Source organism: Myotis nattereri (genome assembly GCF_964212035.1).
Source record: "Myotis nattereri genome assembly, chromosome: 2".
Classification (NCBI taxonomy): Eukaryota; Metazoa; Chordata; class Mammalia; order Chiroptera; family Vespertilionidae; genus Myotis; species Myotis nattereri.
Genome location: NC_138076.1, coordinates 209,339,460 through 209,354,007, shown reverse-complemented (window position 1 = coordinate 209,354,007; position 14,548 = coordinate 209,339,460). Strand labels below are relative to the sequence as shown.

Here is a 14,548-nt window from a genome sequence, read left to right as displayed (position 1 = left end):
CCCCATACCAGGATTGCAACCACTAAGACATAGCGAGCTCAGAGTTTGCCAGAGAGGGCGACACAGGTCGGGCCAGAGAAGAATTACTTTTCCCAGTGATTCAGAGTTTTCACTGCCGGTGTCGGGTACCTTTCACTCTTCCCCGAACGGCGAGGTGAAGTGCTTATTAGTGGACTGGAGGGAGATCAAGAAAACTAAAAAGGCCAGCCAAAGAGGGTGCCAAAGAGGGTGAAGGCTCTCAAGAGGTATTTTGAAATTCTTGTTTGAAAAGTTTCGTCTGCTTACCTTCACAACGATCTGTCTCACGGGCGGGTGAAACCGTGGCGATCAAGATGCCGAGTCTTCACTCACGAGTCAATACTGCGTGGCGACTCTAAGGGGTGCCTGGCCAGGCGCTTCAAGCAGACGTTCTCGCAGGGGGTCCCCAAGTCGCCACGCGTTGGGCGCCAGACTGCCCCGACCCGCGGGACAACAACGGGGGAACGAAGAGACACCCTAGGAGAATGAGACAAACAAGGGACACGAAAGAATGGAGGCAAGACAAGTTCTGATCAAGCCTCAAACTTTATTCTCACAGCGGCAGAATATATACTGTTTTAGGAAAGGGGGGTGGGTAAAGGGGTCTATGGGCAGTAACCTTTTACTAGAGATTTATTAGGCTTTTGATGGCTGTGCTTATCAGCGGAGATGTGTGATTTAGCAGCCTTCGGATGGCTGTGTGTTTATCAGTGGAGATGTGTGAAAAAGCGGCTGTGTGAGGGTAGTTTATCTGTAACTGCTGGCCAATTTGCAAGACACAGGTGGTTTCTGGTAATTAGGAGTTTCTGGAGGAACCAGAAACTTATAGTTCTTAAGATGGCTTTGTTTAAGCCAATATCTTTAATGGCTCCCAACAAGAGGGGGCACCCACCGCCCAACATCCTGAGTTCCTAAAGCCCTTTATAAACTCGAGGGGAGAAAACTTTCGCAAAATATAAAAAGAGCCTGGCCGGTGTGGCTCCGTGGTTGAGCATCACCTAGGAACCAGGAGGTCACAGTTCGATTCCCGGTCCGGGCACATGCCGAGGTTGTGGGCTCGATCCCCAGTGTGGGGTGTGCATGAGGCAGCCGATCAGTGATTCTCTCTCACCACTGATGTTTCTCTCTCTTCCTCTCCCTCCCTCTCTGAAATCAGTAAAAACATATAAAAATATTACCTGCGATTTTCGGCTAAAGGTGTGTGTGCGAGGAGGATGGCCAGTCTCTTAGGATATGAGATTCAGAGGTTTAGGAAATAGTTGGCCATGCCGAGGAGGCCTTTGATGTACAGAAGGCGGAGGCCCTGGCAGGGACTGGCCTGCCAGAGGACATTCCGTGTGCATATGTGTTAAGTCAGGGTGTTGTTTTTTTTAAATAAATTGTTTAAAGAAGGGCCTGTGTGTCCGCCCAACTTTGGTGTACTTTGGAGACCAGGGGACAGAGCCTGTCCTTTGAGCGTCACCTCTGTCACCCTTGCCAAGGTCAGGCTTTATTGGAGCACCCTCTCTCCCTCCCCTTCAATCTGTCGCCAGAACAGCCTTCCAGATGCCTCTGACTCTGGCTCCCGGGTCTGAGGAGGGCGTAGAGCCAGGCAGGAGAGGCTTCCGTGGGGCCTGGATGCCTTTCCGGCTTCATTTCCATGTCTTGCCTTTAGCTTTCCTTCTGCCTTGCTCTCCTCTCGGACTCGCAGCAGACTTGGTGAACTCCTCCTTCAGAGCTGCTTTCTTTTTCTTTTTTTTTAAATGTATTTTATGGATATTTTAGACAGGAAGGGAGAGGGATAGAGAGTTAGAAACATCGATGAGAGAGACACATCGATCAGCTGCCTCCTGCACGCCCCCAACTGGGGATGTGCCCACAACCAAAGTACATGCCCTTGACCGGAATCGAACCTGGGACCCTTGAGTCCGCAGGCCGACGCTCTATCCACTGAGCCAAACCGGTTAGGGCCAGCGCTGCTTTCTAATGGCGCTTACCCCGGGAAGCCCTCCCGGACCTGCTTCTTGAAATCCTCCTACAAGCCTCTTTTTCCCTCGCCCAGGGCAAGGGCCATGTATGTGTTTTCCCTCTGGGCAGCCCCGCCCTCGGCCCGGGCCCGGCCCCAGCACGTGGGGAAGGCCTCTCTGGGGGCTGCCGGCTGAGGGACTGCCGTCCCCTCTCGTCCCCCAGATCAGCCGCATTGAGTACATCCACTCCAAGAACTTCATCCACCGGGACGTCAAGCCCGACAACTTCCTCATGGGGCTGGGCAAGAAGGGCAACCTGGTGTACATCATCGACTTCGGCCTGGCCAAGAAGTACCGGGACGCCCGCACCCACCAGCACATCCCCTACCGGGAAAACAAGAACTTAACCGGCACTGCCCGCTACGCCTCCATCAACACCCACCTGGGCATCGGTGAGTGGTCAGGGCCGGGGGCACGTGCACCATCGTGTACCCAGGAGCTGCTGGCCCGGATCCTGGCGCCCTGCGGCCTGGATGTTCCCCTGATTCCCACAGAGTCAGGTCCTCCCCTTTCGGAGAAGAACCACGGCCCCCCCAGCAGGTTCTCCTGCCCGACTGCGCCCCCAGCTTTTACTTTATAGGCTGGGAAACGAGGCTCACGTGACGACATGGGTTGCTTAAGGTGTTGGCTCAGCAGGTGCCAAAGCCGGATTTGACCCCAGCTGTGTCTGATGCCACAGCTTGTGCCCTGTCCACAGGGTGGGCCAGGCGAGGAGGCCCTAGTTTTCGGGTGAATGGATGCCTGCCCTGGATAAACTAGCCCCCCCAGCCCCCCCCACCACCAAAGAAAAGTAGGCCCAGATTGAGTTGAGAAGGCTCAGCCTCAGGTCCCTCCTCTGGAGGAGGAGCCAGAGATGGCCTGTTTGCCACAGGGTTGCAGCAAGCTGGGGCGGGGGGTGGGGCCCGGGGTGCACAGGGCGGGCTGTTCCCCCTCAGTCAAGGAGCATGTCCTGGCCCCGGCGACCAGGAGCGAGGACGTGTTAGGCGCCTGCGTACTAATGTGTCGGTGCTCCCTGCCCTCGCCTGCCCCTCTGTGCAGAGCAAAGCCGTCGGGATGACCTGGAGAGCCTGGGCTACGTGCTCATGTACTTCAACCTGGGCTCCCTGCCCTGGCAGGGCCTCAAGGCAGCCACCAAGCGCCAGAAGTACGAGCGGATCAGCGAGAAGAAGATGTCCACACCCATCGAGGTCCTCTGCAAAGGCTACCCCTGTGAGTAGCCCGGGGGACCCCTGAGGCCCTTCCAAGGGGGAGATGAGGCTGCCCAGAGTCCTGTCTGGGCTGCCGTTGCCCCCGGCACCAGAACATGAACCGCGAGCTCTGTCCCGGCTCGGGCGGACGGGAGGCCTGGCTGTGAAGCACTCAGCATCCCCCAGCCAGCTCCTGCCTCACCTCCCAGGGCCTGAGCATTAGGGAAAAGGGGTCCCTCCCCGAACTCAAGCGTCACCAAACGTGTGGGGTTCTTCCCCCACCTCGCAGTTCTCTGGGACCCCAGTTGGGTGTCCTATCATTTACCTTGACCCTGACACTGTCTCCCTGGAGGTAGGGTCAGACCCCACGGGCCGAGGGCTCAGTCCCACAACTGTGGCCACCAACGGACACCCCCGGTCAGCCCGACTGTGCCTCTGACCCACACCCAGGCTCCCGCGACTCCCTCCCCGAGTGTGATTAACGTGCCAGCGCGGCTCCCAGATCTCAGGGAAACACACTTAGCAGTTCATGGAAGGGCAGGTGGACGGGCAGGTGAAGAGAGGCACAGGGCGAGACCTGGGCAGGTCCCAGAGGCAGGAGCTTCCCTCCCCATGGCGTGGGGGGGTGTCACCCACCTGGAAGGTCTCCAAACCCAATGAAGGCTTCCTGGTGCAGGCACCATCAGAGACCCCATTTCTAGCCCTTCCCTTCTCTGGAGAAGTTGGGAGGGGGCTGGGGCTGGAAGTTCCAAGCTCCTCACCGTGGCTTGTCTTGCTGGTGCCCAGCCCCCACCAGGAGCCCACCCAGCGTCACCTCAATGGGACAAGATGCTGCTGGTGCTCCGACCACTTAGCATTTACAAGGTTTTAGGGGCCCCGTGTCAAGGACAGGGTCAAAGACCAAATGCTAGGACAGGGCTGTTCTTATCACTTGGGAAGTAACAAGGGTGTGAGGAGCTCTGTGCCAGGAACAGGGCCAGGGGCCAGTGTGTATGCTTTCTGTTCTGACAAAGGCCCCTCTCGCCCCCAGTTTCAGGGAGGACGTGGAAGTCCTCCCCCCGTGGCTCAGGTCACACTGGGCGTCCCCCTCGGGCTCCTGGCTGTCCTTTGAGTCCGTGGCAGCTGCTGATCTGCCACCTCCTAGCCCAGCGTGGGTGACAGGAGCTGTGCACGAGGCGCAGCGCCCGCTCACCGAGGGGCCACCCCTTCGTTGCGCACAGGTCCACCATCCTCGTCCTCAGAGGCCCGCTCACGGGCAGGTTCGGGGGTCTTCACCGTAGGGAGAGCCATAGTCCCTGCTCTCTTCGTCTTGCCCCTCCTAGATGGAAAGTGTAGGGACGGTGGGGGGGTAGGACAGCTGCTGGGGCCCTGGGCGCGTGGGGCTCACCCTGGCCTCTTCTGTCCCCGTCCCCCGCCAGCTGAGTTCTCCACATACCTCAACTTCTGCCGCTCCCTGCGGTTCGACGACAAGCCCGACTACTCCTACCTGCGCCAGCTGTTCCGCAACCTCTTCCACCGGCAGGGCTTCTCCTACGACTACGTCTTCGACTGGAACATGCTCAAATTCGTGAGTCACCCGGCGGCCGAGGCGGGCTCGGGGGACTGGTCGGGGAAGGCCCTGACGCACAAGGCCAAGGTGACCCTGTGGTGGGCGGGGCTCCCGGAGGACAGGAGCTATGAGCTGGACCCTGCGAGTGACGTCACCGGGGCCCTCGAGCCCCCGCGCTCCCCCCATTCCTGTCTCGTCAATGCCGACAGCTTGGACCGCTACGGTCGGCAGGGCCCGCGCGGGGCATTGCCTCCCGCCAGACCCAGGAGGACCTGGCTGGGCCTCCGGTCCCTCCTAGGCCCCCGCGGCCGGGCGTGGATGGCGCTGGCGGGCCCCCCTACCGTCATGATTGCTGCCTACACCGTCCTGCTCTTGTTGTTCTGCACGGCCCAGGCGGCCGCCTTCACTGCAGCCCCTCTGGCCAGCCTGGACCCCTTCAGTGTGGTCTCCCTCTTCCTGGTCACGGGCCCCTGGGCCTTGCTAGGCGGCTGCTCGGTCTCCCTCTGTTGATGGCCTGGCGGGGGAGGGTGGGGGGAGTCGTCAGTGTGCCTGGAGCTGTGGCGTCAGAAATCGTATGACTTGTTTCACGTCTCTTCTGGAAAAGGGGGCTCCCTCGAGCCAGGCTCAGCCCCGTGACAGCGAGGCTATTGCGCCGCCCTGCCCCCACCCCCCTCCCAGTGCCGGGCCCGCGTACTCACGCACATACTGGTAAGGACCCTCCGAGGCCTGGCCCTTCCAAGATTGACCACTTGGCCCTGTGAGCACCAGAGGCTGAGCCCCTGCTGTGCTTTCTCTGTCCCTTCTAGGTGCCCGGCGCCCCTGGGCACCCGGGGCCCTGCAGGTAGGCCGGTGGAGGAGGTGGAGGAGGTGGAGGAGCCGCCCCCCCAAAACTACTGGCCTATGGTCTGGACTCCAGGGCCCCAGTTCTGACAGCACCAGGTGCCTGAGCCCATCGGGGCCAGGCCTGAGGAGGTGTCCCTTGGCGTGGGGGGGTGGTGTCAGTGGGGGGGCGTGGCGGAGAAGGCCCTGCCCAGGGATTCTTGGGGATGACTCAGCGGCCTGATGGACAGAGCCGGGAGGAGGGGTGACGTTCCCTGCCCTGGAGGGCCTGGGGCTGGGCACCGGGAGCAGCTCCGCCAGGCCCGTCAGCGGCCTCTGTACCGAACCTGAGCTCATTAAACGTCCCCACCTGCACCCGCCTCCTCGAGTTGCCTCTCCTTTCCCCACGGCCTCAGCGGCTCTGGCAGGCGCTCGGACCAAGGCCTTGTTCTGGATGGGGGGCAGCGTGTGGTCTTGTGCCTCCTCTCTGGGCCTCAGACAGGGGGGCCTGGAACTGCTCCCTAAGGTGTGGGGTGGAGGCTGAGCAGAGACCAGGGTTTCCACAGGCCCAGGGGCCCCGGGGGAGAGGTTGGAGGTGGCAGTGGGCACCTTTCACCCGGACCTTCCAGCTGGGAGTGTGGCCGAGGGCCCGGGCCAGCTCTCCTCGCCATGGCACCTCTGGGGACTCGGATGTGCGACCCTCGCTCACCATGTGGGAAGTCATCCTAGAGCCTGGGTCTGGGAGAGGCTCGGCCCTTCTGTCAGTTCAGCTCCAAACACAGGTGTTGCATTGTCATTCAGTACGGCAGCCACTGGCTACGTTTTCATTGATTAAAATTAATCGGAGCTGAACATGTCACATGTCAGTCGCACTTGCCACATTTCAAGTTCTCAGGAGCCGCGGGTAGCTGGCTAGTAGCCGCCATGTCTGGTGAGGCCGGCGTGGACATGTCCATCACAGGAAGCTGTGGACGGTAGATGGCTCCTCAGAGCCTCCCATTGCATCGTCCACCACCAAGATTTCGTCTCGTGCGGCTGTGAGCTCACTCCCTCCCAGGCTGGCACTCTGGCCCCTCCCGGGGTCCCCTTTGAAGAGGCCCCGGAGTCAAGCTGAACAGAGGTGCAGCAGCTTTCTCCAACACTGGCCTCTGGCGTGAAGGCCAGCGACCGGAGGTGTGGGCACCTTGAGCCCCACCACTGTGCTGAGCTCACCCACTCGTCGCCCCCTGGCAGAAGCGCCTGCAGACAGGCGCCGGGGACCTATCATGCCTTTCAGCGGAAACCAGGACCCCTGGCACAGCGCCCCCTGCGGGAAGCCTGCAGCACCGGCCAGCAGATGGGTGCCATGCTGGGCACTGGGCCAGATTGGTCAGCAGGAGGATCCGCCCCTGACTGAGAGCCTCCCTCCTTGGCACAGCCACCCCCTAGCGTCCAGTGTGAGGCCTGGAGTCTGCAGACCCGGGAGCCTGGATGCAGCGTTCAGCCACTGTCCGAGGCCAACTGGCTGCCAGGGAGAAACTTGACCGGGCTCAGGAAGGTCCATGCAGCGCAGGCGGTGACTGGATGTTACCTTGTCTTTTCTTGTGGGCAAATAAAAGCCAAGAGACCTCCCTGGCATGCGTTTCTCGAGGCGTAACTTGGCTCGGATGGAAACATGGAGAGGAGCTCACCTCCGTCCTCGGGGCTGGCCTTGGCCCAGGCCGCTACGGCCACAAAGGCAGGGGCTGTGCGCCTCCGAGCCCATCATAGAGTCCCCACCCGGGGCGTGAGTGTCTACCTCCAGCAGGAGGTTCCTGAGTGGGTGCTGCAGCTCTCGCCGCGCGGATTTCTGTGGTTCTGGCTGAGCTGCTCTCTGCAGCCTGTAATGAGGGGGTGGGAGCCAGGGGGAGACTGGGGGACTGGAGGACAGGAGCGGGAGCCCTGGTAGTTCCAGGCCTGCTTGCCTGGACAGGCTGTGGGGGGGCGGGGACGGGATGTTCGCTTCTAGAATGTCCTGCTAAGCCCTCTGGGGGTGCCGAGAGCAGAGCAGGGCTAGTTCACAGCCAGCTCTGCCGTGAGCCGTGTGGCCCAGGCAGGTCAGGAGGCCTCTCCGGGCCTCTTCCTTACTAGGCTTCAGGGACCATTTTGATCCGCAGCCACTACCTCCCAGAGTTGCTTAAAGGCAAGGGCCTCCCCCGTTTCCCAAAGACAGTAGGGCCTTCTCGGCCAGTTCCCTGGGAGACACGGGGCTTGCAAGTGCCCGCACCCCGTGCCCATGAGCAGGCCCCAACTCAGCCCACAGCTCTCTCCTCCACAGATGCGGCCCCCCTCTCGCCAGCCCCCCGCCCTTCCCTGTGGACGACCCCAGGACCAACTAGGTAACGCGGCCGGATGCCGCTCCCGTACGGTGCTCCCCGCTGTGGGCCTTCCCCTCTCCTCTGCACTGGGGCGGCCAGCGGCCGCACGGCAGGGCCCCTGGGGCTCACACACCCCTCTGCCCGGCCTGCCTGCTCGGTGTCTTCCTCCTCCGTGGGCATCTGGCCCCTTCCTTCTCCAGCTCCCCTGAGCGCCCATGTGAAGGCAGGCAGCATCGGTGTGGTGGTGGCCCCCTCGGCACCTGCCAGGAGCCATTGCCGGTCCAGGGGCAGGGGACAGGCAGCTCTTTGAAAAGGTCCCCGGCTGGGAGGCCGGGTTCGAGTCCTGGCCTGGCCTCGGCAGCCTTGTAACTCCCTCTCTGGCCTCTGAGCATCTGCCCTGCTGTGCTGGGAAGCCTCGAGGAGCCGAGGGCTCTCTACATGGAGGGTCCAGGTTGGGAGGCCCAGGGAGGCCCTAGGACGTTAGCCCTCCTGGCCTGACTGTCCCTCTGAGACCAGGGCAGAGTGACCCGAGGGCTCCCCCCCCCACCCCCCCCATCCAGCTTCCTCCTTCCTCTGGGCAGGTTGTGGTTCTGTTGCTCTGTGCTGTGGGATCATGGGTCGTTGCCAGGCCTCTCAGGCTTCCTGCTGTGGGGAGGAGGTTGGACCAGAGGGTTTCTGCGATGCCCCTGCCCCAAGATGCCCTGCGGGGGTGCTGGACCCCAGAGCACCCTGACCTTGCAGGGCTGACCAGGCCTCCTCTTGCCTCCCCACAGGGTGCCGCCCGGAATCCCGAGGACGTGGACCGGGAGCGGCGAGAGCACGAGCGCGAGGAGAGGATGGGGCAGCTCCGGGGGTCTGCGACCCGGGCCCTGCCCCCAGGCCCGCCTACTGGGACCCCTGCCAACCGGCTCCGCAGTGCTGCCGAGCCTGTGGCCTCCACCCCAGCCTCCCGCATCCAGCAAGCTGGTGAGCAGGGACCTGGGGCAGTGAGCTGGGCCCAAGGTGGGGGCCAGGGCAGTCAGGCCCCTGGACACTGAAGTTGGCTTCCCCCTGCCTCGCCCTCCAGGCAATACTTCTCCCAGAGCGATCTCACGGGTCGACAGAGAGAGGAAGGTGAGCATGAGGCTACACAGGGGCGCTCCGGCCAACGTTTCGTCCTCCGACCTCACTGGGCGGCAAGAGGTCTCCCGGATTTCAGCCTCACAGGTGAGCTGCCCTCGCCCCAGTCCTGCCGTGCCGCCCAGCTGAGCCAGGGCCCCAGGTTCCTCCCTGTCCCCTAAGTCTGACAACCTTGGAGCAAGCCCCGTTTGTCAAGCAGGGACCTGGCCTCATTTAATCCTCCAACATCTGATTGTCCCCATTGAGCAAAGTCAGGATAACCTGCTGCAGCCAGCAAGTGGGAGAGCGGGGATCCAGCTCTCGCTGCCAGGGACCCAGCCTGGGTGGGCAGCGGGGGAGCTCGCGGGGGGCTGGGGGGGCGGCTCACAGCCCCCGCATGTCCCATTTAGCACAGGATAGAGGGCTGGGATCCTGTGTGGTGGCCCCTCTTAGGGGGCATGTTTGGGCCAGGAAAGTTGTGGAAGGGGAATCCTGGTTGACCAAGGGGGGTGTCCTGGCAGAGGTGGGAGGAGACCTGCTCCGGCCCACAGTGGAGGGGTCTCAGCAGGTCAGGCCAGGAGCTGGCGTCCGGTGGCCAGGCTCGGTTGTGCATGGCCTGGAGGTCACATACCCTTCCCTCGGCTCTTGGGCCTTGGCGGGTGGGGTGCAGCTCCGTGGGGAGATGTGCCCCGAGGCCGCAGCTCATCCCTTCCCCTCTCTCTGCCTTCCCTCCCAAGACAAGCGTGCCATTTGACCACCTCGGGAAGTGAGGGGGAGCTCCACCGGACCAGTATTTGCTTAGGTGAGTTGACAGCCGGTGCAGACACAGCCCCGCCCGTTCTGGAACCACCTGTCGCCGCGGGAGCAGACCAGTGTGTATTGTGGGGGGGCAGGGGAGCTGTAGATGGTACCAGGGGCCCAGAACCAAGGGCCTTCGAGGGAGTTGAAAACCTCTGGGCAGGCCTGGCCCACATCCGTTAATGTCTGCTGGAAACCCCTTTCTCTGTCCTCCACACCGCCTTTGCTTTAACATAATTTGCCGTCAGCAAAGACCCTTGGCCTCCACAAGCCCGGGAGTGAGCCTCCTGGGACTCCCATGGCTGCCTGAGGCCTTGAGTGGTGGATAGCAGCTCCCACTGTGGGTCAGGCTTGGGGAAGGGGAGGTGTGGGTCTGAGCCAGGGAGTGTGTGCACGACAGGCTGGGCCGGGCCTCACACCCGAGGAAGTCATTGCACAGACTGAGCTGGGACCTAACGCCAGGGGCCAGCCTGTCCGTGGCACGTTGTGGCTGGGGTGGCTGCTCACCGAGAGGCCAGAGGGGAGAGAGTGTGTCCTTCCTGTGGAAATGGAGCACCTACTGTGTGCCCCAGACGGGGGACCGAGTGCAAAGACTCGGGACAAGGAGACAGGAGGTGAGGGGCGTCTGGCAGATGGGTGGCCAGAGGCAAATGCACCTCTAATCTTTCTCTCGTTTTTTAGTGTCTTCACTGTATTTTCTTTTAAAAAACAACGAAAAGATGGGGAAAAAACCACTCAAAAGAACAAAAACAGCAAAAACCCAGCACAAAAGCGACGATGGATTTTGTTTCTTTAATTTTTTATTTAAAAAATTTTTTTTGCCAACGGCAAGAAGATGAGATGCTCTCAGCACCGAGGATTCTTGTCCCTTTGCATTTCCCGCTGCCCACCGCCGTCAGGCTGCCAAAGGCTTCCCCAGACACCAGGCCACCCGTGCCAGACGCCCGCTGAGGCCAGGAGAGGGACAGCTCAGCCTTGCGGGCCATGAGGAGGTGGCCCAGGAGCCTGGGGACTGGTTTGTTTGGGTGGAGATGGTCTCACCAGGTGTCCTTGAGCCTCAGAACCACAGGGGGCTCACAGCCCCGCTGCCGGGGCGATGGAGGCTGGCTTTCCGTGGGCTTTTCCCAGTGTCCCCGAGTGTTTGGACCGTCCTTGGCCTTTGCAAGGGGACTTCAGTTGTGGGCGCTAAGGTGATGGGGGCCGAGCGTCCTCCTGTGCCTGTGTTTGCGTATGTGACCTGCATCTCCCAGGACAGCAGGACCTGCCCACCTGCCCGGCGGAGTTTCTGTTCTCATCCCCCAACCAGGACACGGGGTGGGTAGCGACCTGCGTGCGTCTCAAGGGGGGCACAGGGTGTCCCTGCCACCACCAGCCCCTCACCACCCTGCGGCAGCCCCGGCCCCAGCCCCTGGAGACTCCTTCCAGAAAGCACCTGGCCCCTGGGGTGTGGGTGAATTTCCTGGTCCTGACACCCCCGGGGGCCACCCCCCTGCACCCGGCCTCTCCAGCGAGGAGCCTGGGTCAGGGCTGTGCGCGGACTCACCCACCCCTCCTAGTTAACCTGTTTTTGTTTTTGTTTGTTTTCTCCATGTGTGTATTTCCTAATTTATTTACCTCTGTTTCCCTTTCTTTCTTTTTCTTTTCTTTTTTTTTTTTTTTAATCAAAGAGCAAAGCTTTTTATAACTTTGTAATTTAAAAAACTGAAAAAAAAATACTGAAGAACTTTGGGGGGAATTTTGTACTTTTTTCCTGTGTAAATATTGGACTTTTTTGAGCTTTATTGTGGTTGTTAATTTGAAGTAATAAAGTAGAAAAGGATAAAGTGACCTGGGCAGCCCACAGTCCACCTCTTTGCTCCGGGGGTCTCTCCTCAGCAGACCTGGGAGCGAGTATGGGCGGGGTGGAACTAAGGCTTCGAGGACCCAATACAGACCACCTGGGAGCAAGTTCTGACCCCCGAGAGTGGGGCTGGGGCCTGAGAGTGCATCCTAACCAGCTCCAGGGGGTGCCCAAGGCCCAGGGCGCAGAAGAGAAAGGTTCAGACAGCTCTTCCCAACATTGTCTTATCCGCACACGAGGCCTGAGTTAGGTCTGCGCATCTCTACCTTCGGATGGGGAAGTCAGAGATGAAGTCAGCTGCCCAAGCTCACAGCTCTGGCAGCAGATCCAGGATCTGAGCCCCACCCCTGGCCAAGGAGCCCTGCCAGGGAAGGCACTGGGGTGTCGGGGGTCAGTGGCGACTGTACCACAGGGGACCTTGGTGGTGCCTTCATCGGAGCCTTGATAACGGGGCAGCCCTCAGCCCAGCCTGCCTTTGTCTCACCAGCTTATGAAATAATTTGTCTATCAGTCTGCATCTATCCACATGGTTTACTTTCCTACTTCTCCTTAACCCAAGAGCTGCTGTTGCACAGCCTCCATCCACGGACAAGAGCAGAGCTGCTTGACCCCTTGACCCGACGGGTCAGCCTGGGAGGTGCTGGGGGGCTCAGAGGTTCCCTGGGGCATTTTGAAGCCCTGGGCGTAGCTGGAAACCCCTAGAGTTAGGGTCCCTCCCGTAGCTGGTGATTCAGGACACTAAGGGGGTCCAGGCCGCCCGTCACTACCTGAGCCAAATTCAGCAGAGATAGGATTGAATCACATACGAGCCTTTATTCCAATAGTGCGGGCAGTATGGGAGAGTAGCTTGTGCAGGAGCAACCAATCTATGTGTTTCTCTCGCATGGATGTTTCTCTGTCTTTCCCTCTCTCTTCCACTCTCCCTAAAAATCAATGGAAAAATAACCTTAGGTGAGGATTAACATCAACAAAAAGCCTGAAAAAAGGTCAGCATTCCTGAGGCAAACTCCTGGAGGGGGTCAGGGTCCAGACACAGCAACCAAATCAAAGCACTCCCTGCATTTGTTCTCAAATGTATTTTCTGAGCAATGGACCCATCTGGGCCCCAAGGCATCCCTTATCTTTCTACAGCTGTTTTTCTTCTTGCAGCACCCCTTCCAGTTCCCAGGGTCTGTAAGAAAACCTCTCACCTATAGTGAATAATCATTAAACCTCTGGTCCTCTTCCTGTTATGTCCCCTTCCCCCTTTCCCTGGCATTTGAAGATGCTGTGGCCCCATACCCTGGCCCCCTGAGGACCTCTCTGGGTGGACATCTGACATCAAACACTTAAGTGTGAAATGACCAACTATGGGCCCTTCGGGGAAGATATGAGCTAATCTTTTTAAAAATATTTTTTATAGTGAAAATCTTAGTTCCTGCGTGGCTCAGTGGTTGAGCTTCGACTTATGAACCAGGAGGTCATGGTCCAGTTCCCGGCACATGCCCGGGTTACGGCTGGATGCCCAGTGTGGTGTGTGCAGGATGCAGCTGACCCATGATTCTTTCTCATCATTGATGTTTCTATCTACCCTGTCTCTCCCGTCCTCTCTGAAATCAATAAAAAAAATATTTTTAAAGAAAATCTTAGTTCCTTATAACACTACTGTGCTTATTTGCTCTATCTGACAGCATATGTAAGTTTTAATTTTAATATTACTACTAAAAAGTACTCTTACGGAGTAAAGAACATTTTTTATTAAAAAAATAATAATAAGTTTATTTGGGCTAAACTGACAGCATTGCCAAGGAAGCAAGATCTCAAATCTTGCTCTGAAGAATTACAGTTTTGCAGTTTATTTTATACGTTTGGAATTAGGGAAGGATTATGTAAGGAAGATTACTCGAAAGTGGGAGAAAGCAAGGCAGGGATTGGATTACAGGAGGGTTAACAAGGTGACGTGATCTCTTGGGGGTGGTTACGCTTCTGAGAGATCTTGTCCTGGGATAGCTGTCTACTTCTGTGGTCACCAGCTTCTCATCCTAGAGCAGCGGTTCTCAACCTGTGGGTCGCGACCCCTTTGGGGGTTGAACGACCCTTTCACGGGCTCACCTAAGACCATCGGAAAACACATATATAATTACATATTGTTTTTGTGATTAATCACTATGCTTTAATTATGTTCAATTTGTAACAATGAAAATACATCATGCATATCAGATATTTACATGACGATTCATAACAGTAGCAACATTACAGTTATGAAGTAGCAACAAAAATAATTTTATGGTTGGGGGTCACCACAACGTGAGGAACTGTATGTATTAAAGGGTCGCAGCATTAGGAAGGTTGAGAACCACTGTCCTAGAGGAACCTTTGATGTCCCTTGGAGGAGGAGGCAAGGGTAGGTGTCCCTTCATGGTTAGGTGCCTGGCAAAGCCCCTTCCAATGAGATGGGAGAGTGTCCCTTTAGTTGATGTCCTGATTTGAAGCGGGGAGCCAGTGGGGCCCCAAGTACCAGCACCGGGTCCGGGTCCTCGGGGTGGGCCTGCACAGGCTCTTCAAAACCCTGCCAGAAACGCCAGGGAAATGTTGATGTAAGAAACATCCAGTTTGTAGAGAACTTTTATGAGTTTATTTGAGCCAAACGGATGACATTGCTGGGAAGCAAGACCTGAAATGCTCCCTGAAGAACGTCCAGGGTTTTTGTCCGTGGGGCGGATCTCCCGGACGCTGCTGCCAGAGTGCAGTGCCCGGAGTGACTTGGAATCACCCTTTTCTCTGGTTTTCATTGATGTTAATAATGGGTTCATGCTCCCTCTTTTTGGCTTAATTTTATTTTTTGGAGATTCCACGTATGAAAATGAAGCAATTAAAAGAGTTAGAATCACTGCATCCTTGCCCCCCACTGTGTCCCC

The 14,548-nt window shown here is 58.5% G+C and overlaps 1 protein-coding gene across 3 annotated transcripts in view; it reads left to right on the top strand.

The window, feature by feature from the left end:
- Positions 1-11,638, top strand: part of LOC308512968 (casein kinase I) — a 31,133-nt gene extending 19,495 nt beyond the window's left edge. For 2 of the 3 annotated variants that reach the window (XM_081082710.1, XM_081082711.1), the window contains 7 exons: positions 2,188-2,416; positions 3,063-3,233; positions 4,630-4,778; positions 8,689-8,881; positions 8,982-9,121; positions 9,751-9,815; positions 10,493-11,638. In XM_081082710.1, the coding sequence (XP_080938836.1) occupies positions 2,188-2,416; positions 3,063-3,233; positions 4,630-4,778; positions 8,689-8,881; positions 8,982-9,121; positions 9,751-9,783 (915 nt within the window). In that variant the 3' untranslated portion in view covers positions 9,784-9,815; positions 10,493-11,638. Of the gene's footprint in view, positions 1-2,187; positions 2,417-3,062; positions 3,234-4,629; positions 4,779-5,364; positions 5,469-5,566; positions 5,960-8,688; positions 8,882-8,981; positions 9,122-9,750; positions 9,816-10,492 lie in introns of those variants that run through there. The other variant, XM_081082712.1, reaches the window with a different exon arrangement.
- The last annotated feature ends 2,910 nt before the right edge of the window (positions 11,639-14,548 follow it).